We start from the raw sequence: 27,094 nt of genomic DNA on the forward strand, positions 1-27,094 counted from the left end.
AGTCGGGAGGGAGATGTGGGAGGGTTGGGAACGTGTCCCTGATGAAAGCTGTTTCTGTGAAACTCTACTGTTAAAGAAAAGCCCTTTGATTTTACAGTAAATGCTGAGATAAAAAGACGTGGGGATCCAAAGGCCCTCTTATGAATACAAAACTCGGCTTGTTTGTGTTTGTGTGTGCTGTTTGAATGGAAGACAATAGATTGTGTGTTGGCTTACAGTTACTCCTGCTATTATCTAGGCTGTAGTTTTAGGATAAAGTAGAATCCAACACACAGAGAGCAGTTTGAGATGTTTTAATGTTTTTAAAACGACTGAACGCTACCATGTAACAGTAATGTCAGGAGTAGTCCAGTTTGCACCTCAGGTGGGCCGCGGGTCAGAGGATCCCCTCCACTTTCCGATGCATGGTGTGTATTGGTGTTCCAGGATGAGGGGTCGATGTGGGATAAAACAGGTTTTGACGCTAACACAACACAGTAGGGATGCATGCGTTAACAGATACATAAGTTTGGTACACGTGGGATCACTCGTAACCATCACCGCCTTACTGTTTTAAGGCTGCAACTGTATCGGGTCACTTGCCATCAAGTTCCAATAGTGTTCTGTAGACTGAATATCAAGGACTGGCCCTAGTATCAGTAGAAGAACACAACTCGATTGAATAGTGACCGGCAGCAGTGCAGTAATGACTAATGAGGGTTATTGCATTTTGGAGACACATCCACACTGACCCCAGGACATTGTTCACATTCTTAGAGCACAGCAAAATAAAACTCATTCATTTCCATGAATTGCTTTAGTTTAGTCAAGTTCATTCATCTCAACTGAATGAAAGCAAACTGGCTGACTTAAATGGATTATCTATTTCTATATGTTCCCTCTTAGTATCGTATAGTAGGTCCATGTGACCTAATTTCACATTTCAAACAACAGAAAACACACTAGTGTGGCTCAATCTCATGAAGAGATACACAACAGAAGACAAACAGACTTTGTAAAATAACACCAGAGAGGCCTCCTGAACTGACGAACTGCAGGAGAAAACAAGGTATGGCACTTACAAGACACAAAGACAAATTTTAATCACAAAACAAAGGAGAGTCGTGTGTTTTAGCAACAATAATGGAGAGTTGCTAAATTTCACTTGGAGGAAGTGAACTACAGTACGTATCTGAGGGAACTACATGCTAATGTCGAGTTCAGCGTACCACATGCCCCAGCTCTTTCAACAGCCATACTAAATGAAGGCCTCAACAAGATGGTACTATGACATTGAAGTAAATTAAAAATGACTGCATGTAATGTATCCAAACATTTTCTCGCTGGTCTCTTAACCTTTTGCCACCACCGGTGCTCTTCTCCGTGTGAATCGTCATTCATTTGGTCGGTGAACAAGCAACAAACCGCAACTCAGAACTTTAACCCAGCTTCTTACACATCACCACGCTACTCTCTTACTGAATTTAGATAATGTTCACCTAGAATGTAAGATATAAAGCTTATGTAGGCTAACCCTGGCTCGCTCTCTCACTCACGTACACACCACACACACACACACACACACAAATAATACTTAGCAGCAGACAAGGCAATGGTTGGAGTACCAACAGAATCATATCATCTACTAAGGAGACTTCATTGCCTGTTAGTGTGGTCTCTATCTTATCTTCATGAGTGACGACAAATAAGCGTGTATATTTCTTCTGACATGAGGTTACATCTGACAATAAATATCTACTACTAGGTACAAAAATGAGGGTGGATGAATGTCCCTTAACTGAACCATTTAGCACCAGGCCCTGTACATTTTCTAAACTAAATGGTGGCAGATCCACATGCTAGTCCAAAAGATCAATGATATTGATCGTTTAAGCGTTATTCAGACAATTACGGAACTTTGATTGGGAGGCACTGTCATGTTCAACACATGACTAATATATTTGTACTCGGAACCGCGTGGTGTGTGTGCATCACCACATCTGACAACGGTCAATGTAGATCATAGCCTCCCTCATCAGCTTGCAGGCCACAACAGTGTCTGGGAGATGATAACATCTCAGACCTATCTTATTCTTATGTCCTCTTTTTAGAATGGTGTAGGCTTCCCCATTAAAATACAATGCTTTACGTAGATCATAACCACATGTTCTGAGGAGGCATCAACATGGAGGGACTGGAATACCCCATACAGCTAAATTACTCCCTTGAGGTGACTATTAACTATGCTTTGGGCCTTTCATAGGGAGGGGCAAAGAAAGTGCAAATCGATGCATCATTTTAGTGGTTAAAATAATAATTAAAATTAAAAAAAAGAACCAATATCTCTGCGATGCATGGCTTCTTGGCCTCTGTGGGCGTCTGGGAGTCGGTTGGGATTTCATTTTTTCCTGACTGATGGAGGTATGAAAGAACAGATGAGGCGGCACATACAGTAGCTGAAGAACGAACAAGATGAGGTGAAGAAGGAGGAGGAGGAGGAGGGGGGAGGGTGAGGCTTGGGCCCAGATTGGGCCCCTGTGGCCTGGGCCCATCCACTACCCTCCATGTGTGGGATTGGTCAACCCAGCTGTCTGCGGAAGGCCCCTATGTTTCTGCCTCTATCCTGTGTGCTGGAAGGAACAGAGACAATTTCAATTTATTTCACTTATAGAGCGCCAAAACATTACACATGTCTCATGGCGCTTTACAGAGTGTTAAACATTCAAAGAAAGCCCATGAGTAACAGAGGCAAGGAAAAACTCCCTAGACAGAGGAGGAAGTGAGGCAAACTAGCAACCTTGGAAAACACCTCACTGCACATACACATACATTTTTTCTACATCTAGTTTTGTTACGTTCCAAGTGTTTGGTGCACAGTGTGAAAAAATTATTTGGTCACCAAGATGAAAAAGATAAAATCTTACAACATATGACAGGGCCTGTTTACATTTGGGGCGTTCAAAAGTGGTTAGCTGAGACACTGAGCCGTTGTGTTTACACTCCAATATTTCTAATCCCACAGACATTGGAACTTCCTTTGTCCAGGACAAATCAGAACGCATTAGCAAGTGAGTGATCAGATCGCAATGCGTCTAGGGTGATTGTTTACTTGTATTTAGAACCAACCCCTTGTGATCAGATCAATATAAATAAATAAAAATGCAAACACAGTCAAAAATATCCATGCAGAGATGCTATCCATGCAGAGATGCTCGTGTATTTGTGTGGACTACTCACATTGTTTGGGTATCCTGAGGGATTCCATGTCCCCAGACAGAACCTGGTGTATGGCACCCCGGAACTGGTACAGCAACTTCAAGCTCTTCTCTTCCCCCACGCATGGGTCATAGAACCCTGGCAGGCCAGCCTGTAGCAATTGCATGGATCGAACAAAGATGTGGAAAGATGGAAAAATGGAAATGGAAAAAATGGAAATGGAAATACATAGTGTAGTATATTTCCCTGAACAAAATGTACATGTGCACTGGATATTGTGAGTCTGGCCTACTGTAAGTATTAAGGACTAAACAGCAGGCTGTAAATAGGCTCAGTGCCCAGAGGTTAGAACGCACAGGCACCACTAGGTCAGAAGGTCAGAAGAGTGGGCCTAACCAAAAACTAGCCTTCGCCTGGTTTGGAAGTAGGTGTCCAGTTGTCTGCTATTTTGAGTGACTACAACAGTGTAACAGTGGGTGTGTGTAGTATAAAAGTTCAGTCAAAGAATGTTCAGTAGAGCATGCTTCGCGAACCATGGCTTTCGGTCGAATAAAAGCTACACAATCTTCGGTATTCTTTCATCTGGTAAGTTTTCATTATTTGAATAACCATATTTTGACACGACAATAGTGACAAAAGAAGCAGTGTGAGTGATGTTTTGTTGAATCTTTTGAGTGTAAGAACAGAGTTGACTTGTTTTTGTAGATCTACATAATGACGAGCATCTAAGTAGCATTTTGTATCTTGTTACTGCTAAATGGAATTGGACTGAACTGAATTGTTTGCTTGTGGATTGTAATCTAATCAAACCCAGTGTCTGTGCCAATACCCAGCCATATTTATGATGTCTGTACCTTAGAGGCTTCTGTGAGGATGAGTTTGGAGTCTTTCACTAAACACTGGAGAGGGACGGTCACATCAATGACCTTTGCCCTCTCATTCTTTCGGCTGTTGTCCGTCACAAACTTGCCATACCAAGCGTTGAGGATGATGAGACCTGAATGGAATGGATCAGTAATGAATCATGAGCCAAAAAAAAAAAAAAACACACCATCCCGTGTTGCCCAAAAGCCAAACAAAAGCATCTGTGCAGCGACTCACCCATCTTTGACTCCTCGGCCTCAATGATTCTCTTCACGGACTCCTGCATCAGCAGAACCTGTGGACGTGGATAAGGAGTGGGGAGCAGGTTAGTGAGAGTCAACGTCTCCCAGAGCATCACAAAGCGCAAGGGCATGTATGTCTCGGGCACTCACGGCAGACTCGGCCTCTTGCTTCTTCTTGGCAATGTCTGACGCAGAGTTTACCCTCTGCATCTCCAGCTCCCTATGGGACAGACAGACACACGCACACGCGCACACACACATACACGGACACACACACACACACACACACACACACAGAGAATGCTGAGATCACTGTGCTCCCACAACGAAATCATTTTAGTGTATTGATCCACACATGCCTGACCCACGTCAAGTGAGTGGAGAGAACTGGCTCAGCATTATTGAACGGCGAGGCCTTCTGCTTAGCAGTATAACCAGCAAACTATATTTAGTCAGCACCTTCACATTTCTAGAGCTTAGATATACGGTATATGTAACATCTAGGCCAACAATACCCCGTAACTAGGACCAAAACATTTACTAAGTACTTGTAGGAACATTTTTAGGAATGCATACAGTTAGTTCAGAACCTTTCCCTTCATTCACCCTCAGGTTATAGAGTTCCAGTTGGAAGCGAGATCGTACGTACTGTTCCTTCTGTGATTGCAAATATGGTGTGATGACCAGCTTCTGCACAGCCAGGTAGATGACCAGCGGTCCCACAGTGGCATAGAAGACAGCACTGGGCAGTAGCTGATCTGTCAGGTGGATGGGGAAGAGGTAGGTCTGACTGGCCCTGTTCAGCCTGGAGAACAGAATGGCAATGATGACCAAGCCATAGAGGTGAGTCAAACACATTCCCTGACACACTGGTTCTGTTCAACTGTTAGCGCTGACTGACCCACAAGCAAGAGACATTGGAGAAGTGTAGTGGCAGGCACCTGAGTTTGAGTGAGACGCCCTGTGGGACTCCAATGCTGACCGTAGCTGCGAGCACACTGTGCTGACTGATCTTGCGTTCTGCCCCGTACTCCACCACTGTTCCAAAGAAACCCGTCCTGCAGGACAAAGCAACGGTTGAGAACCCCAATATTGTTGAGCACATCTACTGTAGCTCCCCCACATTAGAATACCACTCGAGTGCAGAATATCCGAAACTGCTGTAACAAACATCTGTAAATCCAAGATCTACACAGAAGCACAGATGCTTGCTGTGAAGAGTTAAGTCAAGTCAAGTCAGGTTTTATTGATATGTAGCCCATTTCATACACAGAACGGTAGCCCAATGCGCTTCACATAATCATTGCCGCGAGATTACTTTTTCTATTCAGCCTAAACCAGTGTGATTGATTATGAAAACTTACTTCAGAGACCCTTTGATCTTGGTTTGGTCCTCATCTTGAAACTTGTATTGGTAGCTCGTCATCAGGTAAGAGTGTGGCACTCCAAGCTGTGAAAGTGAGGTATTGGGTAAGTGGCACATATGCGGTGATTACAGACAAGCATGTTCTCACTATCTCTTGCCTCAGAGACCACTTGACCATTACACTGCAGGCAGTACATTTGGTTTCTGACCCACAAAAATTCTATGTACAACTAGAAAAGCGCTCAGAGAAAACATAACCGCCTCCTGGATCCAGACAGTGATACGGATCACTGATTTAATCGTTTCTTTCTTGGGTCATTTAAGACCTTCCCTGAAAATGTCATCGAAAGCCATCCATAACTTTTTGAGCTTTCTTGTAAGCAAACAAACAGACAAACATTAAGAAACAAACCCCGATGAAAACACAACCTCCTTGGCGGAGGTCATGATTATCGTAGTAAATCTGCAATGCCTCCACCAACAATTTAGTGAAGCTAATATTGATGCAACATCTTGCAGAAGTGCAAATAAAGAGGCGGCAATAAGCCACCCACAAACCTGACGTTTGTTTGTTTAGATCCCAGTTTAATAAGGTAATGCCAGAACCAGGTAACCGCCGACCCACCAGTCCACCCACCCAAGCCGCACCCACCTGCAGAGCCAAGGTGAAGTGGCTGGTCTTGGTGTCTCTGACAATGCTGGTGGTCATGGCGGACTGGGTGCCCCAGCGCCACTGCAGGTAGCCCATGGTGTTCTGGTCAAGGTGTCGCGCCCACATGGTACTGGCACTGGGCCGGACCCCGCGGGAGGAGAACTGCAGCCCACACTGAGCAGTCACAAAGCTGTGGAGAGAGAGAGAGAGAGAGAGAGAGAGAGAGAGAGAGAGAGAGAGAGAGAGAGCAAGAGAGGGGGAGATAAGGACAGAAGGAGAGATAGAGGGAGGGAGAGAGAGAAGAAAGAGAGCAAGAGAGAGAAGAGAGAGAGCAACAGAGAGAGGGAGAGAGAAAGAGGGAGTGAGAGAGAGAGAGAGAGAGAGAGACACAGTAAGGCAGGAAGAAATGGGAGAGGATTTGTGGAAAGGAATTAGAGAAGGAGAGAGAAAGTGAGAGATGGGAGTTATAGTGAGGAGACAGGAGAAGGACAGAGATGGTGAGTCTGAGTGCAATCCGTCATGTGCAAGTCAGCCCACATTAATCACCGCTTCCCTCCGTCCACTGAGTGCAGCACTGAGAGTCCTGCTAACCGTCAACACAAAATATACTTACCAGCGTTGAGTGACGTTGCGGAAGACTTTCATTCCAAACGTGGGTCCGCGTGTATCACCGGCGCCAAATTCAATCTTTGTGGGCACAAAACCATAGAGACTGTGTTGTCACATTTGCCTTTCTACTGCATGAGTTGTTTTAAGCCTAATTTTTGCTCAACATTAAGGATGGGCACGGATATGAACAAAGCGTCGCTCAGACAAAGCGTCCCTTTCTGTCCGTTCACTTCCAGCTTAAAAGTACAGGCTAAACAGACCTATGGATGAAAGGGAGCATAAACTAGGCTTCACTCATTGCCATACCTCCCCCCAGCCTCTGGCAGAAGTGACGCGCCGTAAGGATAAGTTGATGTTGCCGCCTCCATTTCCATTGTGTGTGGAGAGAGACCCTGCCAAGACCGCTGTGTCCTTAGCTGTTAAGGGTGCCTGAAAGGGACATACAGTCACTCATTCAATCATTTCATGCCTTGTTGCATGCAGAAGTACGGTCATTTCCCGACTATTAGCCGCGGCTTATACATTGATTTTGAACAATTTCTTCAGCTATGAGTTTAATACAGGGGGGCAGTTAATATGGTGTTAATATGGTTTTGCTTATTTTAACTTGCATAAAACACTGTCCTGCGGCTTATACGCAATGCAGCTTATATGCGGGAAATTACTGTCGCTACAAATGGGATTTCTTAATCACCTCAATAGACTGTGATATGTGCATCCGGTTGATTTCAATGTGGGGGAACCCTCCGCCCGGCATGTCCTCGAAATCCTCCTCATAGCGGTCAAACAGGTCGGTGGCGTCCACTCCTACACTTATGGTTCCCTGCAAAACACACACACACATTTTTATACAACCTCCATGATCTACCTGCAGTGAAGGCATTTCCTATCCCTTGATCACTCCACTAGTCTGGGCAAAAAAGTTTGAACTTTTAAGACCTTTTAAAGACCTCTAGAAAGGAAAAAATAATACCATTATAATGAGCGGAGTCAACCTAATGTTGATCCACAGCAGTTCTTCCTTCAACGCAGCCAAATCCCACAATCAAACAGAATGTCTGCCCTCTTACAATTCCAGATATTTTCAGACATTTTAGGTCTTAAATGTAATAAACTAAACATTAAAACACAGGACATTTTAAAGATCTTCTCTAGTTCTTTTCTCTGGTTCCAGAAGATAATATGATATACAGTAGCAGTGGCTATATTTCCCGTTTGACTGTGGGAGGTAAGCATAATCCACAGTGTCCTATGGTTACCTTTTTAAATTGTCTCTCCTTTTGTTTTATTGTAACTCCTACAGTCTTTGTCTGTACACTGAGCCCTTGTTTTGTCTTGTTTTGTGCCTTTTATTTATTCTCTTCTCGTTTTTTTTGCACTTCACTGTGAAGCACTTTGGTGCGGCACAGCCGTCTGTAAACATGCTATAGAAAATAGAATTTGACTGGACTTGACATAAAGGTGCACCTTTGGGTTGGTCCTCTGCTGTAGCCTCCTCTCGTCTCTCTCTCTCTGCAGCCGCTCGTATTCCTCCCGAATCTCTGCTGGCGTTCTCTTCCTCTCAACCACCTGCCGTGTGCACACAACGTTTACAAGCACATCCTCAAACCGACTAACGCCATTCCAATAGACTGTAAATAGACTACCAAATCAAGAACTGTAAAATGCAAAGTGCGATCTAATATCTTAAGCAGTTATGGGCTACTGTGAAGATAACTTGTTCAGTGTTGTGACTGTGAGAATGATTTTCTAATCAATAACATAAGGCTTACCCTAGAATTATTCTCTTTACAAAGCATGTTATTAAATACAACCTGTGGGGTGTGCTTGTGATTGATTTTGCACCTACGGTGGATGCCTGCACCTTACCTCCCATCCTTCAACTTCAAGCCCTCTTTTCCCAAATATGTCATAAATGGCTCTGGATTGAGGATCACTGAGAACTGCAAATAGGGCAAGGCAAATAAATAGATAAACTAATGATATGCAATAACAAAAACAACAACAACAAAACATGTCATAAGTTCACTGGCTTCTCCATGCTTTCATGCAAACCTTGTATGTTACTGTTAAATGTATTAGGTTATCATGTAATGAATAATTCAGTTTGGATGTTAATGGCTACCATTACAACCACTCAAAGAAACATGGAACCTCCTAAAGAAAAGACCACAATTACTCAGATGACAGAATGTAGCTCGCATGTGATGATGCATTAGTGGATGTGATGCATGTCAAGGACACTCATGATTTTTTTTTTTTTTTTTTACCTTCATAGGCTTGGTGCACTAGATTAAACAGTTGTTCCGCCTGTCGCTTAAGCTCAGGGTCTCTGTGCTTGTCGGGGTGGTAGAGCATGCACAGCCTTCGATATGAAGCCTTCAACTCTTCTTGTGTCGCCTATAGAAATACCCATGGACACAACTTTACTGGCCTTTCCGGGCGAATGCATCAAGCTATATCTGAGTAGTTAATTTATAAAAATCCATTGTGGATACTGGGACGCAGCAGGTAATGGGACACTGCAAAACGAAGTTAAAAAAAATAACATACATAGGCTAGCTGCTAGATAACTTGTATGTAAGTGAAGAATCAGTGCAACGTCGTGTTACAACTGCGGCCAATTTATCACTGTATCAATCACACCAACAATCGCATAGTTTGTGTTGTATGGTATATTTATTTGCGTTACCGTTATCTAAGTCTAAAAGGTATCGCTAACGTAACGTTACATATTGCTATCGCTAGTCAGATAACTGTTAGATGGATTGTGTCTAAGTAGTTATACGACCTAAGGTTAAATCGTTAACGTTAGGTTACGTATAACGTTGGCGATAACCTGACACGCCACAGTAAGAAATAAGTTAGTTGTCGCGAACAACACTGAAAAATATTCAGATTTGTTTTTAGCAGTATCCATTCGGCTAGCAAGGATGTCTTGTTCGCTCGCTGGAAGTCCATGTTATTTAACTAACGTTAACGTTAGCCAGCGAGCGAGTGCTGTGCGTTTGCTGCACAGTAAATGTCATCTGTTAGCTTACCTGCTTACAGTGTTATTTTGCGGGCATTGAATATGTTTATGAGCTGGTCAACTGGGCCAAATATAGTGACAGAAACTAAAATAACATGTTTATAACAAAACTTTGCTCACCTCTCGCCTGACATTGAGTAAAGAATAATAATCATCGTTATCCAATGTATCCAATTCATTTTCCAAGGCCGCCGCCATGTTTGCGTTTAGCCAGACCCCGCCCACTCGCTCGCCGGTTTCTGCGATATGCGGTGACGGATTAATTTCAATATCACTACCGCCATCTCGTGTACGGGAAGTCACAGACCCTTTATGGAGGTACATCGGGTAGACGCTGGGTCGAGAATGAATCTTTACTTCAAGTTGTTGGTTATCCGATACGAATACATCATAATGTCTGTATTGATGCATATGCCTATAGGCATATGCTGGGGGCCAATCGTAGGCTATTTTCAATTGCATGCAAAGCACATTGACAGCAGTTTTTTTTTTTTTTAATCAAATCACAACTCATAGTTTAGCAGTTTGATTGAAAAAAAAAAGATATATACAATACAACACAATAATTAGGCCCTACCATTAGCGCGAGAAAAACGTTAGACTATGGGAAGACTAATTTCGGACGGTTAATGTAGACTAGACCTAGGCTGCATATGAGACCATGCATTGCCGTAAGCGATGTAAGCAACAAGGCAAACTAACTAGGTTGTATGCTTCCCCATGTGAAACCATAGGGAGAGCTTAATCGGGCCCTAACGAGTTTGCCTTGGGTCTTGTTTAAGAACTCATAATACATCATGTAGCCATGCAGTTGCTTTCCTGACAGCATAGGCTATCCTGCTGGTGTGTGTGTGTGTGTGTGTGTGTGTGTGTGTGTGTGTGTGTGTTTGTGTGTGTGTGTGTGTGTGTGTGTGTGTGTGTGTGTGTGTGTGTGTGTGTGTGTGTGTGTGTGTGTGTGTGCGTGCGTGCGTGCGTGCGTGTGCGAAAGAGAGAGAGAGAGAGAGAGAGAGAGAGAGAGGTTGGGTGAGGTTGCGTGAGAGACTGAGACTGTCTGAGGCTGTGTGTGGGGGATCGCCTGTCTGTTTTGGAGCGAGAAAAGCTTGGGCTACTGTATTGTAAAACATCGTCAGGCAGTCTGCTAATCATAGTTTGCTGTGAAATTGTAGAATTCTGAACATAATCTAGTCTTTAAATTGTACACTGAATGGCTAATAGTGTAACAGAGACGTGCACGACAAGCGTTGTTCCAGCGCTCAAGAGGAGCTGTCTTTTCAGCACCATGTCTTTTCAGCACTGGGTAGAGAACAGCGCTCATACGCTCACGAAGGAGCTCTCCGGTCCGTGACTTTCCCACTTAGGCTCTCTAGAACATCTTATATATTATAGTCTATGGATGTTTTACAACGTTTTAATTGATATCTCACTTAGAAGCAATGTATGCTGTTTAGTATTTGCCTGTTAAGGATTTGTCCTTACTTCACTTTCCTCACAGTGATCTTGTTCCCTCACTCCCTGGAGAGCGTAGGCTCTACGTTCAGCGGTAGGATTGAAGCTATAAACTCAAAGATGAGAGTCAAGTTCTGCCAAGGCTATTAATAATAGCCTAATAAAACAAACTTTTCACGATTCAAAAACATGCAGTGGCATTTGAAGTAAGGCTGAGTGTGGATGTAAACAGTGGAAGATAGGATGCAACAGCGTTCAAGCCAATCCAAAACGACAAAAGGCTATTTTGGGATGTCACTGCACATCATATTTTGGGCTAAAGTACTGGGTGGCGCTATCCGCTTATCAAGGTGCTTCTGAATCTACTGTAGTCCACCAATGACAGGCGATGTCAAGGTGTCCCCAAATACAAACCTACCAATTGTAGCGCAGGCAGGCACGGACGCAAACAGAGATAGATTTCTAGAATTCACTGAGAAGCACCGTACCGTTGTCAGTTCTTTCCACTTTTTTGGCCAATAGCAGCCGTTAGTTGGTTGGGCTCGTCTTCTGCCTCTCCCCTCCCTCCTTGAGCTGTCCTCGCCGTGAACGCGCTTGGTACCCCCCGGTCGCGAGGAGGAGGAGGAGGATGTGGCGCGCGGAGGGGAAATGGCTGCCGAAAACAAGCCGGAAGGTAAGAGAGAAATAACGGGATTATTTTATCCATCTTATTAGCTTTCTATCTATTAGATTTGTGGTTTGAACGAGTTGGCATTGGTATGCAAGTGATGTGGATTTGGTGACATCTCAGCTCGCCTTGTTTAAATCCTGAAATCGCAAACGCTAATATGATGAGATTACGTCCAGGCAGCCACTCAAGGCAGCTAGCTATAGCCATCTCTGAGATAGCTATTAAAAACTGGCACTCAACATAACAGAGATTGAGTTGGCTAATATAGGCAGTCTGTATTAAATGGATATTTCAACCGTGTGTTGTAGTGCTGACAAATGATTCGGTTTTTTAGCTTCTCGTCGTTGTATAAATGGAGAGGTTTGTGGTGAGAGAACGAAAATGTTTTCTTAAGTAGCCTGAGCCGTCCTCTGGAAACAGCACACGAATACGAACGCATGAAATGACCCGCTTATGATCCAGAGTGGGATTCCTTCACACCAATGTTACCCGCGTAAGATGACTACTGTAGGAAGCAGAGGGAATGCCATATTAAAGTGAAACGGCGGTCAACACAGTATGTGTATTTTGAACATCGCATCGCTCGACGGTTTTGTGTTGGGGCAATAAATGTAGATTTATAGTGATGTTCTAAAGCTTGATTGATTTTTTTTCTTTCCCAACCCGCGGTGAAACACCAGCCCGTCATGAAGGATCTTTTTGGAATTTGCTGGTAGTGGAGTATGCTGTCATGGTTTCTTGCCTAAGCATAATTAGCCTGGATGACTTGTGATAACCCAAATTGATCATACAATTTTGACGGGGTTTTTTTTTGTTTGTGTAGGAACCAAAACATCATGTTGGATGAAACTGAATCACAAATGATGAGTTAGTCCTGGCATGATTAAAAGTTTAGTTTAATCATACGTTTTGCAAGCTCCAATTTGATATAGTGTTATGTGACTTGGGGCTGTCAGATCTATAGAGTTGTTTTAAGGTTAGTGTCATGTTGGTTCATGAACGATACAGTTTCCCCTCTACCATGCATGTCATCCAGTTGAAGCCTAGATGTCAGGATCTCTGCTATTAATTCTGTGTTCGGAGTTTTTGAGTCGATGAAAGTCCACTGTCTTATCTTATATGCCTCAGTTTCTAAATTTCAATTATCGCCTACTATATGCAAATAACCACAAGATGGAGACAAACAAAATGTGCAACCATCTTTGGGATTAATTTATGTCTCTTGTGAAGTGTTGTATTCTTTAAGATTGAGACCAAAACAATATCTCAGCATCAAAGCTGCCTGGACTTCGAGGCGCATACAAACTCGTGGTGCAAGCGATTGCTAATGCATTGTTTGCAAGTCTACATTTTCTAATTTGACAAACACACAGATTCATATTTCTTTCCTTTTAAACCTGTATGGATCAAAGTCCAACGGCGTGTTCATTTGAGTTATTTGCACATCGATGCACGTAGGCTACTGTAACATTTTAACTTAAATGTACCACTGTATTCATATCAGGTGTAATATGGCTTGTTCCGCAAGACAGACATTTCGTTTAAATCCAGCAATAGCACGTGAACTAAGACTTATTCTTGCAATATTTTTAAGGTGTTATATTGGCTATATATTATAACGGTCCACAAGGAGGCGACATCGAGCTAACTTAGCCAATTGGAAAGAGTGTCTGGTGTAGGCGAGCCAGCCAGCATGTTCAGGAATTCAACCAACGTCACTGTGCTTGATGAGTTCAGATGACACCATGGGCACACCAACTATCATTTATTTTGAAACACTAAAAAAATTACATGTGTTGACACATATTCATTATTCTATTCCCAATGAATTGCAATCCTCCCAAGTTCCAATATCATAAGAGTTCTATGTATCAGTAGGCCTATCAGTAGGCCTCCTCCACAGTAATTGAGTCATCAATGATTCAAGGATTCTATGCGGTGTCTCAGGAACCTGTTCACATCTAAAAGTTTCTCAGGCATGATAGTAGAGTCAGTTCTGTTTGGGTCTTCTGTGCTTGGTGCTTGCTGCTCTGCTGTGGATGACTCACGACCACACACCACTGGAGGGGGAGTTTCCCCGGTGGCTTCCAGCAGGTGTGATGTCAGGTCAGGTTCACACAGGTTTACAAATACCTCTCCGCAACACACACAAACACACTGACACACACACACACAGACACAAATACGCGCACGCATACACACACACACACACACACACACACACTACCCTTCCTCTCTTCCCCAGCTGCTCCTCCCTCCCGTGGCCAGCATGCCTGCACACACACTCTCTCTTACACTCTCTCTCTCTCTCTCTCTCTCTCTCTCTCTCTCTCACAACATACACACACACACACACACACACACACACACACGCTGCCACTTCAAGCAGAGCACAGACTCTGTGCCCCCACCCACACTTCTCTCTGAGGTTCACACAGACTCAGAGATTCTCATACTCTCTGATGCTCATAAACACTCACACGCATATGCACATACATACACACACACACACACACACACACACACACACACACACACACTCTCTCCCTCTCTCTCAACCACCCCACTCATGCACACCAAATGCCAGGTTTTAAGCCCAGAATTCTGCTGTCTCTTTAAGCCACATCTAAGTCTTGTGTCCAGTCAGCTGAGACCAGACAGTGTCTCTCTATGAGTGAAAGGTGTGGAAGCAGGTGTGAGGTGTGCGTTTGATCAGTCCCATCTCCATAAACAGGAGCGATAATGGGATTATGGAGATCTCATATCTCTGACAGAACACGGCGGCATAGCCCCCTCAGACAGTGGCGTGTGGAATCTGTTGGGCAATTCTGTCCAGCTAATTGAATTTTGTGAAGCAGCTAAAGATTAAAAAGATGGCTGCGGATGACTCTGGACCCCCCCCCCCCCTTCCCTCCTTCCCTTCCTCCCTTCCTTCCTCCCTCCCTCCCTCCCTCCCTCCCTCACTCTCTCCGTCTGCATATATCTATCTCTTGGCCCCTCAAGAAAATCGTACCTTCCTCTGAGGGTTGTTTTGTGAAAGGATTGATTTCATGGATTGATTCATCTGAGCGGAGGGAAGAGGGCGCATCAACGTGAATCCGACAGTCATCTCTGGCACCACAGTCTCTTAGCTCTCCATTCGCAGCAGCAGCAGCAGCAGCAGCAGCAGCAGCACCGAGGCTCAACACATTTTCGTCTGGGAAGACGTGCAGACACAGCCAACTGGAGAGAGACTCTGAAATGAATACCCAGTTTCTCCAGAGTGCACCTGATATTTATCATTTTTTCCCCTTTTGTAATGTCACATCACACTGTTTTTTCCGTGTCGAAACCCCAAACCCCAAACCTAGAAACTTGAAAGTAGCCACGGGCTATCCTCTCACAAATGACTGCGTTGTGCCATCAAGTAATCTTTAGATGAATAAGTCAGGCATTAAACATGTATATTATAGACTCTTTGAGTACAGGAGATGGTCTAATCATGTGGTTATGTGGTTTATCATGGCACTGAAGTGCCCTTACAACTCAACCCTAAAGTGCCATCGAATGCTCTGAGTTCAACTCACATTTGTCGATCAAATAGATCATTCCATGTGTGTCATGTTTCATAGAGCGCTTTTGAAAAAAAAAAACACATCACTGCAAAAAACTTTGGATGGACCTGTTCCATCCACACTCAGTGTCTGTCATGATGATGAGAGTGAGCTAGTTGTGTGTGCTGGAGTTTCACCTTCATCCTGTCTCTGTTCTCTCTCTCCCCGACGCTGGGCGTCTCCTCGCCCCCCTGCTGCGTGCCGGCGCAGGACTGAAGAGAATACGTAATCCGGATCGAATGTACAGAACAGCCGTGGGATACACTGGCCACGCTCCTCCCAAGGCTGTCAACGACGACACGGACAGCAACAGTAAGAGGCACCCCAACCCCCCCCCCACACACACACACACACACCCCTTAACTTTTACTTTCTTCCCACAGCAGGCCTGCTCTGGCCACTGCTGTACTCTCTGTGTCATCCATTCATGTCCTTACCCTTCACCCTCTCTCTCTCTCTCTCTCTCTCTCTCTCTCTGTCTCTATCCTGCTCTTACCCTCTCCCCACATGCTGGGATCAGTGTGGCAACATGCCTCTCACATAAGCAGAGAGAGAGCGAGAGAGAGAGAGAGGACACAGTGGAAACTCTTTGAGGGGAATAATCCGTCCTTTTCTCTCTGCCGTAACGCTTGGCGCCGAGATTTTCTTGAGCAACACATGCACTCTCCTGGAGTAGAAAGTAGATTTTTATTCCACTTTCTGACACCCCTGAGTGCATCGCTAACAGCATCAAAGCAATGAAACAAAGCAGCCATTATGCAAAATCCGTGTTGAAAAAGGAGACTATTTTCTCTCTGACTGGTTGACTTTCAGCCTGAGCAAAGGGGAGGGAGACGGAGAGAGAGAAAGAGAGAGAGAGAGAGACGGAGGGAGAGCGTGAGGAAATAAAAAGAGCAAGAGAGACAGAAAGGGGAGAGAGAGAGAGAGAGAGAGAGAGAGAGTCACCCAGGCTCGGTCGGTCGGCGCGGAAGACGAAAGAGGCAGAAAGGAGAGCAGAGAGGCTGATTCTCATTCAGCTCCATTACAGTTCATGTTTATTCATGCGTTGCCACGCCGCGCTGGAACACGCAGCATATTTTTGGAAGCAGCAGCTCATTGTCATGCCTAATCAACACACAGAGCACTAGCCTCGTGCCTGAGCCCCCTACTCACTGGGTGGAGGGAGGCGATGGAGGGAGCGGATAGAGAGAGTGAGAGAGAGAGAGAGAGAGAGAGAGAGGGGTGTGGTGTCTCCTTCCTCCTGGGGTGCAAGTGAGGATGTGTTCTTGGCTGAACTCTTCAGAGACACACTAAGGCCCCCATCCCTGCTTTCGTCGTCACTCTTTTTCTACTCCTCGTATCTCACATCTCTCTCTCTCTCTCTCTCTCTCTCTCTCTCTCTCTTTGTCTTTCTTGTCTTCTCTTTCTCTATCTGCATATCAGTCTCAGTCTCTTTGTTTCTCTTCACTCCCCCCACCCCACCCCGCGTCTCTTTCAGTCTCCCTCTCCCTCTCTTCCCTCTTCCCACCTCTCTCTCTCTCTCTCACGTCGCGCCCAATGTTTTTGTCGAGTGATCAAGGCGCTGGTTAAACGCAGGAGCTGCGAGACGCAGGCTGAGGTGATGGGGGTCTTACAGCTCTCAGCAGTGCAGCATTAGTGGGGGATAAGCCTGCTGCGCCTCTGGCCGCCGCCATCTCTCAGCTCTGAGGGTGGGCTTGTTAAGCCACTGGAAATTGTGAGCGTGAACGATTGGGCTTTTGTTGGTAACCCATCCATCACTTTGTTTGTTTCATTTGCAAAATGCTTAGCGCCGAGGCCCCGCCGATGCATTTGGTCGCCGCTCGGCTCAGCAAACATGGTTCTCTGCAAGGCGCTGCACCCCCCGCCCCTCCAACCCCCCCGCCCCCATACCCCTACCCCCTCGTGCACATCAACATAGAGGCGCAGACGACCTGCGGGGCCCTTAAAGTGTGCCTACTGTCAGCCCCCCCCCCCCGTGTGTCATTCTTGGCTGCACCGTGTTGTTCTTTTAGTGCTTTTTTTTTTTTTGTCAGGCCGCAGAGAGAGTTTGCTCGGATGACACCAGAAACCCGGACCCTTACATTGAGCTAATTGGACGGCTTCCTGATCCAGCACTCCCAGACCCACTCCCAGACCCACCCCCCCCCCCCCCCCTCTCTGGAGCCTAGCAGTGCATGAGTAATATGACTTTTCTTATATTTAGCCATGGAGAGCCTCCCCCCCTAAGGAACTGCCCTCCAGTCCTTACAGCGGTTAAGCCACATGCTCTGGCGTCTCTTTCAAGTGCGTTTAGCTGTTTGTGTCGCCCTGCCGTAGCACAGAGAGAGAGAGAGAGAGAGAGAGAGAGAGAGAGAGAGAGAGAGAGAGCGCCCACTCGCGTGCCAACCTTTTGACACTAGGCAAATGTGCCATGAGTTGCGCCTCCTTACACCCCCCCCCCCTCCCCCTCCACCCCCCTCTTCTTTAGCCTTTTTCAGTTAATTCCTCTACTTGCATTATTCACATATTTTCTGGGACAAAAATCGCCAGACAAGAAGAAGTTGGCCTCAGGAGACGTGGGGGGTGGGGGTAGAGAGAGAGAGAGAGAGAATCAGCTCTTCTCTTATTTCAATGGAAGTATGACAGCGCATTAATTTGCTCTCTTGTAGCAAATGTAATATCCCGTTTCTCCTCTGTTTTATCAGTCATGCTTTTATTTTTAGCAATGCAGCAGCAATTAAGGAAGGAGCCTGTGTCTCTGAGATCCCTTAAAATTAGGGGGGTGGGGGGATACAGCATTAATTGAGTTGCCAAGAATAATCAAAAGATTTATTCAAGGCACTCGGGAAGAAAACAAATGGCAGCCGTGGTCAGAGGATTCTTCTCCCCCTTCTTCCAGAAAGGTTCTAAAGAGGACGGGCGGTTCAAAACAAACCCTTTTTGGCACTTTCACCAAAGCAGTGGGGGACTTTGCTCAGTGCAAGATGGGTTGCCCGTTTTACCGTTTGCTCAAAAAGCAGGTCTGTGAACAGTAGAGAGGACCGAGATGATAGTCGTGTTTCCTCTGAAGCTGTAGTCTTTTGGATTGTCCCTTTTCATTTCAGAATGTCTGTCTGTCCATCTGTCGTTGTGTCTCTGTGTCCTCCCCCAACCTACACGGTTACAGATTTTGAAAGAATATTTATGATGCACCAGTGTCTGCCTGCCCCTAATGCAGTAGCATTAAAATGCACATTGCGTTAGCCTTACAGCTGCTGTGGAGAAATGCAGACACCTGGATCATGCCAGCTTGTCTCTATTCAATTTAGTTGACATTTTTGTTGAGCCCTCTGAATTGCCAATATTGTGCAATGTAATAGTTGTTCATTGTTGTAAGCAGCACTAAATCTGTGTCAGCGTTTACCTGGGTCTTTGCTGTGTTGCCTTTATTGTTGGTGTACAGCTGAAAATGTCGTCAGTCTTTTTTTGAAATAACTGTCATTAAGCAAACCCAGATGCTGTTCTGGAATTCATTTTATTGAATAAGTTCTCTAGAACATTCCAAAATGCAATCTTGAATGTGTGATTGTTGGCTCCACCAATATTTGCTATTCAGTCCAAGAAATATGATTTACTCAGAGTTTGGTTAAGATTGCTAAGGAACTCTTCATCTTGTCAATATAAATGAATTGTTTGTTTATTCACAACTGTTAAGCATTAATCACATAGTAAGCATTACTATTCACAACATAAGCATTATTTCTCCTCACTGGATGGTTAGTGCCTTACACTCAGGCTTTATTACCACGTAACAGAGGAGTTATCACTATATGATAATTACAGTACAGTAATCAATGTTTTGAATGTGACTTTTTGACCATGAAATTGGTATGTGCAAAGGCATGAATTATAAAGGAGTAACAGTTCTGAGGACACCTCAATCCTTACAGCCGGTCGGTTTTGTTTTTGTCAGATTCCGTCAGGGATTTTGTCTGTGTTTTGGCAGTTTTCCCTGAGATTATGGAATGGGTAATGTGTTGCCATAAGAGGAAAAGAAAAGAGATAACGGTGTGAGATGAATTCAGCTGGTGGAGGTGATGTCAGTCTCCATCTGGTGCTGAATGACACGCCGCGGGCAGCCACCTCCTGCTCTGCGCTCCCTGGCGCTGGCGCCCGTCTTGATACGCCTCTCCTCCTGGCATGTTGCTCCGCCGTACCCTCACGAGGGTTGTGTTTATGTTTGTTTACGCTCATGTGTCATCGCGGCGGGCTCATCAACGCCTCACTCGTTAGGGACGCCACGAGAATCTCCTGGCAGTGCAAAAAAAAATGTAAAAAAAAATAAGACGCCGCGCGAGATTCCGCCAGCGAGCGCAGCACGCCGACTCTCGAGACGCCGTCGCAATTTCTTGCGGGACCACCAGGTGTGGTAGAATGCATAGAACGCATCCCACATCCACCGTGATGGAGTTGTAATCGGATTACCCAGGTCAGGCAGGAACAAGGAGGTGTCAGATCAGGAATGAAAAAAAAAAAAGAAACCTAGCAGGGGCTGACCGCCGCAGACATTTCATTCATGCAAGTCTGAAAAGATTGAGGTATTCAGTGAGCCTCCTTGCTTGTCAACAGAATATATTCATCACCCTCGAGTCAGATTAAGAGAGCCTGGAATCCCGGCGATGGTAATAGAGGTCAAAGTCGCTAACGGATTAGGTGGGGAGGGCAGAGGCACTTCCTGTTGGCGCCGCAAGCCTCGGCGAGAACTAACCAGAAGATAATGCAAGGTGGAGGCAGGGATACAGGAACAGTGCTAGGTCAGAGCTGTTTTGAATTTATTGAAGGGACTTACCATCCCAGCATGTATAATTAAACACACTGGAGCCGGTGAATAAAAATCATGTTCATGTGTACAGTGCTTTCCTCCTTCCCATCCATTTCCTTAGTTTTTTCTTCATAATTTTCTTCTCTTTCTTAATTTCTTTCTTTCTTTCTTTTTTTCTTCTTTTTCGTTTTCATTTTCCTATCTTTTCGCCTCTTTTCGTTTTAATTTTCCTATCTTGCCCAGCGAGAAGTTGGGACAGGGTGTGGCGGTAGTTCCGACGCAAGGCGCTGCTTGGGCCTGACACAGGCGGTCCTCATTTTCCCATCCGCATACTGCTGCCTCACAACTGAATGAGTTGTTTTACAATGAGTCTGATTTATGCTAATGTATGTGATGGCCTCTCAGTTAGGGGGCGTGAAGTTGTTCCCAGACATACACATCACCTCGCAGGTATGTGTGTGACTCACCTTTCCCCCCTCCTCTTCCAAAATTACCATATAGATGACAACTGATTTTAATGCAGTGTGTACTGTCTGTCGTCAGGGTGTGTGATAGTCTGTAGGTGGTGTCTGGCAACTCAGGCATGTGCTTAGATTCAAGTCATAGACTGTGGACACACACACGGACACACACACACACACACACAGACGGACACACACAAGACACACACACGCCCCCCCTCTTCCCTATTACCTCTCACCTCAGGTGTGCAAACATGTCTAGGACAAACAGCACCCTTTGAGAGTTAAACAATGACAAGGGAGGATGAGGAGGAGAGAGCGGAGAAGCGCCTCGCCCGACGGTTCCGCCGCGTACGGCTCAGCGTTTTAATGAGCAGGCGGGAGCGAGCGCGGCAAGTCTCTCGGCAAGACTCCTGGCAAGGCAGGATTACTGCGGGAGAAGTTTATCAGCAGTGTGATGAATTAACATGCGGAGCCACGCCTGGAGCCGTCCACCCGCCACCCCAACGCAATGAGCCTTTATTTCTGTCACATTAATTTTATTTGGGGGAAAAAAGACAGGAAAAACGACGAGGCAAAAAAAATCCCAAATTTCCCCTGACACCCCCCTTAATATCTGGACTGGGAGCATTAAGTGTTGCCACTCCAGCATTTTTTACTATCTTTATTACAGAAAGTTTTATAATTAACTGACAGCCATCTCACTAGAGTATTTCATTTTGCCTCTGATTTTAATGTGAATATGACAGCTTTACAAGGTAAGAGACAGAGGGAGGGGAAAAAAAGAAAATTATCAATTGATGAGGGAATGTACTTCGCAGTGGTTTTTTTTGCAATTAGTGATTTTCTTTTCAAACTTGGGAGACGTGAGCGAGACCAACCGAGCAGAGGGGGTGTCGAGAACGATCATCACGAACATTCCTCACGAGACCCACGTCTACGGTGGATGGCCGCGGCTAATGTCAACCCGCATTGATCTATGGAGAGAAAGTGCCAGCGCAAGAGAATGACGCTCTTTCTCTCTCTCTCTCTCTCTCTCTCTCTCTCTCTCTCTCTCTCTTTCTCTCTCTCTCGCTCTCTCTCTCGGAGTGGCACACTTTAACACACCATTTGACACAGATGCTCGTATAATATAGTCTGCTGTATTGGCTCATTTGACCAAACATGGAGGATGTTTCCCTAGAGCAAACCTCAACTTATAAAGAGTTAGCCTAGCGCAGACCAGCGCTTTCAACAGGACAGCACGTTTGTCTTCATCTTCTTCAAAGTGCCGTGGCCTTTTCCAAAGTCCTCAAGCCCCCCCCCCCCCCATCCCCTTCCCATGACACTCTAGTGGTGTGTCTTCTGGATGTAGATAAATGACAGGAAATAATCGGAAGACTTGAGCTGTATGTAAATTGCGGATAAAAAGACACACGGAAAGGGGGGGAAAAAAGCTAATCGGTAAAATGTCACAGGGTGCTTATGGAGGCTACTCACCTCCTCCTTCTGCCCTTTAAGCACTTTCACCCGAGGCTGCTGCCATTGAGCTGTCCTTCATTTGAATGGAAATGAAGAAAAACATTAACAACACCCAAGGCAGCCGCCCCCCCCCCCATCATGCCCAGGGCTTTGGGGCAGTTCTAGAGGAAATTGAATGTGTTATGGCACCTTGATGCATAAGCAAAACAAAAAAAATGCAAAATGTCTTTCAACAGTATTCAGGTTGCTGGGCATTTGCAGTGGCTCCCATTATAACATATGAACTGAACACCACAATGGCATTGGGAGGGGAGCTAAAGCCTCTTATTTTTGCTTATCTTAGTTAGATCTGTTTGCAGTGAGAGGAACCTTTCCCTTATTTATTTATTTGACTTTTTTGTTTATTATCGGCCAACCCCGTTGCGTGCAAATAACACATGCGTGCGAGTTCGTCACAGACAGCAGATATGTTGTAATCCCCTGGAGGATATGCAGGCAAATTATGTTCTGTTGTTTGCCTCTGGTGGAGGGCAACTTTGCTCAGCAGATTAGAACTGTGAGATCACATTTTTCCCTCGTCTGTTTTTGCTGTTTTGACATTTAAAATCTGTCTGCTCTTATTAATATAAACACTAAACCAACAGAGGCCATGATAGAATGAGAGAGCTCATGAAAAGTTATGGCAAACGTCTCGAGACGACAAAAAAAAAACAAACAGGGAAAAAATAAATCAAGTTTCTGTCTCTAACACTGTGAAACTCTTTAGATTCTCACCATTTATGGAGGATAAAGGCACAGAGAGTGAGAGAGAAAGAGAGAGATTACCCAGCATTAAGGTTGATGTTTATTTCAGGCTTCTGAAATACTTTGCATTACTTCCAACGCTTATCATTGTTTTCTTTCAAAAGCCCAGAGACTTGACAACCTGTGGTTCTTTGTCAGAGCGCTTTTTCACTCTGCTATGATTGTTTGCATTCATAGCTTTTTTTAAAACGTATTTTTCTTTTGATTCATTTTTTTTGGTGATATCCTCTTTCATCAGGCCTGTTCAAAAACACGTCTTGTCTGTAAGGTGTGCACGACAGATGTCCAACCCTCACTTCACGTAGGCCTACCTGTCTCAGAGCGAGGGAGATCATGGGGGAACTCTAGAAGGTGCTCGTATAGCGTCTAACTCAGGAGTGGACGAACGCCAGGTCAGACGCAGAGCCAGTGCCTGATTTGAGTACACGGTGTCAGACTTGACTGTCCTCTCACTCCCTGGTGCGAACAGGGACAGGCACCCACTGCAGGCACCATTTTTTTTTTTTTTTTCACTGATGTGGGATGCCTCATTTTTTTTCCTCAATCTCTTTTCAAGTCAAAATGTTTCAGTATTTACATGCCTTAGAGAAACATTTGAGCTTGCACAGCACTGCTTTTAATCATGCTCACCGGTTAGTTTGCCAGTGGAAAAGTAGTGGTTTTAACACCATCACTTCCTGAAGCTCTCTTACATGTAACATCTCAAAGTTTGAGTTGGGCTCGTCCACTACTTGGACACCTCTCTCAAGTCTTTTCAGCTCCCATTAATGATCAGAGCTTGCCAAACCGATCCTTTTCATTTTAGGCATCTCATTGCCTTAATACATTCATGCCCATAGGAGACATTTATAAGATAGACTGTTCAGATTTAGAAGGTAAAAAAAAAAAAGAAAAAAGTGCTGAGGTTGGTGGATGAAGAGTCGAGGTGTCTCCACATTCAAAAAAGTCGAGCTGGGAGGGGTCTTGTGATCTGGGATTGAACTTTTGAAGGGCAGGTTTGATGTGTATTTCTCGTCTGCCCTTCAAAGGCAAAGATGTAATGGAAAGCCCTGTCAGATCTCAGGGTGCTGGACACAGGAGGGGAACATGGGTAGAATTCAGGACATGGGAACTGGGCGGAGACCTCTGCAGCGATTGGAGGTTTGAGAAAGGACCTAAGTTCTGATTGGCCCATACAGGACAGTGTATGCTGGTGGTTTGTTCGTTGTTTGACGGATATATGGAGGTGAAAATGGGACATTGCTTCTTACTTGTGCTCATAGAGGGATGACAGTGGCCATGAAAGAATTTGCCTATTCAGCATAACCTGAATGCACAGCTCACACTATAAGAGTTGTATAATACCCTGGTTCTCCGCCCTTTTTCCCCCCAAGTTTATGTACAAACCTGCCTTTTTGCATTCCAACATTTAGCATTTTACTTGTCAGTCAAACTGCCAACATTTGTTTCTACTTTTTAAAAATCCTGGCTTTTTTGGGGGGGAAGGGGGGGGGGGGGGGGCTATTTTCTTACCGTGTCTGTGTGGAGCTTTGAGCAGATGCTGTACACATTATATCCACAGTCTGAACAATGAGTGCTGGAGTAGTCTATCTGGAGACAGACAGGTACATGATCAGAGATGGCAGATGGCAGCGGCTGCTGTGATTAAAGTTCCTCCCTGGTGCCATAGTCGTGAGTGTCAGCAGAGTTTAAAAGCCCCTCACTCTTTGGACAGAACAATGAGAGCAAATGGCAGGCCCTGGGATCATTCTGCCAGCCGCTGCGTACGAAATGGAAACTGAAAATGAGACCGTATGTGTGTGTGTGCATGTGTGTGTATGAGAGAGTGAGAGTAAGAAAGAGAGAGAGGATGTGTGTGTGTGTGTGTGTGTGTGTGTGTGTGTGTGTGTGTGTGTGTCTGTGCATGTGTGTGTGTGTGTATGAGAGAGTGAGAGTAAAGAGAGAGAGGGTGTGTGTGTGTGTGTGTGTGTGTGTGTGCAGTTTGTGAGCTGATGTAAGAGAGACAAAGCAGCAGGGGAGTGGAGACAGATATATGGATCAGTCTTAAGTACGCTGTAAATGAGTTGTTGGTTGTTGGGTTCTTTTATCAGCCTTGTTGCATTTCGTGTTTATAGAATTGAAAGCTTTTGCACTTCAAATGAGGGATGAGATAACATGTCCCTAAAAGAAAAATGTTACAAAAGAGGCCAATCTCTCCAGATGAAAGGCAACATCTTCATTATGTAAGAATATTTGTGGTCCCATAATCATACCTGCTACCGTCTGTATTGCGCAACACCAGACTGACGCCCAGTCCCAGACAGCATAATTATATGACTGGAGCAAGTCACATGGTAATATTTCTCATGAAGCCATGCGATGTAGGTTCACGAGAGGTTCACTGTTGTCTATAAATCTGCTGTCCTGTAGATGGCTAGGAGAGTAGGTAGGATGCTGTGCGCAAACAAAAGCAGGTGATAGGCGCTGAGATGGAGCGAGGAGTGTTTTTTATTTTTGTGTGCGTTGTGATGTGCGTTTTTGAAAGGTAGCCGTCGTGGCGGCTGGAGCTTCCAGCACGGGCCTCCTCCTCCGCGGCGCGCGTGTGCGCACCTTTGTCTTCGACGTCGGTCGTCAGCAGGTGAATAATTCACGTGGCTGCAAGTTCACGCGCAGTTGAAGTGCAGCCAGCCGCACAGAGTATATTGACGTGTGTACCCACGAAGCGACGGGAGGAGAAACGGTTCCTATAGTCGCTATCTGTGACAGGGCTGCCCCTCACGCGGCTCTAAACATCTCTGTTTGTGTGGAACGGTGCCTTGGTTTAGCTTGGGCGTCTCAGCACAACTGTGCTGTCTCACGCAAGACATGCTCTTCTCTTTTTTCGCCTGCCCAGCCCTCGTGTCCGTGCTGTCTCCCCCGTGTGGCTCTGTGCCTCACTAGAGGGGACATGTCGCTCAGCTCTCTCTCTCTCTCTCTCTCTCTTTCACACACTCTCTCTCTCTCTTTTTCTCCCCCTTTCTCTCTCTTTCTTTCCCTCCCTCTCTGTCTCTCTCACTCTCTTTTTCTCCCCCTTTCTCTCTCCCTCTCTCACTCTCTCACTCTCTTTTTCTCCCCCTCTCTCTCTCTCTCTCTCTCTCTCCCTCTCTGTCTCTCTCGCTCTCATCCCTCTCCCCATCCCCCCTTCGCGCTCCCGCTCTCCCACTCCCTCTGCTTTATTCATGAGGAACTTCTGCATGCAATGTGGAGGTAGCTTCTCCCTGTGGGCCAAACACTGAGTTCTCTACCAAACAAGAGCACTTGATGCTAACGGTTATCAATAACCTTGAAATGCTTTTGCTTCAATGCCCAATTTGGTGTGTGTGTGTGTGTGTGTGTGTGTGTGTGTGTGTGTGTGTGTGTGTGTGTGTGTGTGTGTGTGTGTGTGTGTGTGTGTGTGTGTGTGTGTGTGTGTGTGTGTGTGTGTGTGTGTGTGTGTCTGTGTGTGTTTGTGCGTGTGTGTGTGTGTGTGTCTGTGTCTGTGTGTGTCTGTGTGTGTCTGTGGTGTGTGTGTGTGCACGCACCCTTGGCTGATAAGGGAGAAGCCAAAATAAAGCATTACTGTGCAGTCTTCAAGGGAAACTAAATTGTAACTGTGTTATGAACGATCTGGGTTGCCTGAAAAGGCAGAAGACTTTAGTCTGTCATTATACCAACTCACTCCATCCCATGCATCAGCAGCCCCATAAAATTGCACTTTAAATAATCTAAAAAAATAATAAAAATTAAAAAAAATCCAATAACCCTCTTATAGAGGTACTGTATGTGGTTTGGGTGATACAACTAAACAATTCTGTCTCTTATGTTAAGAAAAGCATACATTATCCACTTAAAATGACGCAAGACAAATGGATGTTTAGACTGGATGTTTAGAGTTGCTATTTTTAGAAGAGGCCTATAAGCGG

At 45.2% G+C, this 27,094-nt stretch overlaps 2 protein-coding genes across 2 annotated transcripts in view; one reads left to right on the top strand and one right to left on the bottom strand.

The window, feature by feature from the left end:
• Window positions 1–279: 279 nt before the first annotated feature.
• dnajc11b (DnaJ (Hsp40) homolog, subfamily C, member 11b) lies at window positions 280–10,162 on the bottom strand. The gene is made up of 16 exons (XM_062546363.1): window positions 10,080–10,162; window positions 9,199–9,328; window positions 8,798–8,871; window positions 8,396–8,497; window positions 7,623–7,751; window positions 7,235–7,357; window positions 6,933–7,006; window positions 6,320–6,509; window positions 5,666–5,751; window positions 5,243–5,359; window positions 4,951–5,106; window positions 4,452–4,521; window positions 4,297–4,354; window positions 4,050–4,192; window positions 3,217–3,346; window positions 280–2,609 (listed from the first exon to the last, which is right to left on the bottom strand). Exons 1-16 carry the CDS (start codon window positions 10,155–10,157, stop codon window positions 2,584–2,586), a joined length of 1,686 nt encoding a protein of 561 aa, XP_062402347.1. The 5' UTR covers window positions 10,158–10,162; the 3' UTR covers window positions 280–2,583.
• A 1,860-nt stretch (window positions 10,163–12,022) lies between these two features.
• LOC134092202 (calmodulin-binding transcription activator 1-like) overlaps window positions 12,023–27,094 on the top strand; it is a 251,899-nt gene continuing 236,827 nt past the window's right edge. The window contains exons 1-2 of the mRNA XM_062544992.1: window positions 12,023–12,078; window positions 15,879–15,980. Coding sequence (XP_062400976.1) covers window positions 12,054–12,078; window positions 15,879–15,980 — 127 coding nt within the window. The 5' untranslated portion in view covers window positions 12,023–12,053. The remainder of the gene's footprint in view (window positions 12,079–15,878; window positions 15,981–27,094) is intronic.

The sequence above is a fragment of the Sardina pilchardus genome, chromosome 9 (assembly GCF_963854185.1).
Source record: "Sardina pilchardus chromosome 9, fSarPil1.1, whole genome shotgun sequence".
Classification (NCBI taxonomy): Eukaryota; Metazoa; Chordata; class Actinopteri; order Clupeiformes; family Clupeidae; genus Sardina; species Sardina pilchardus.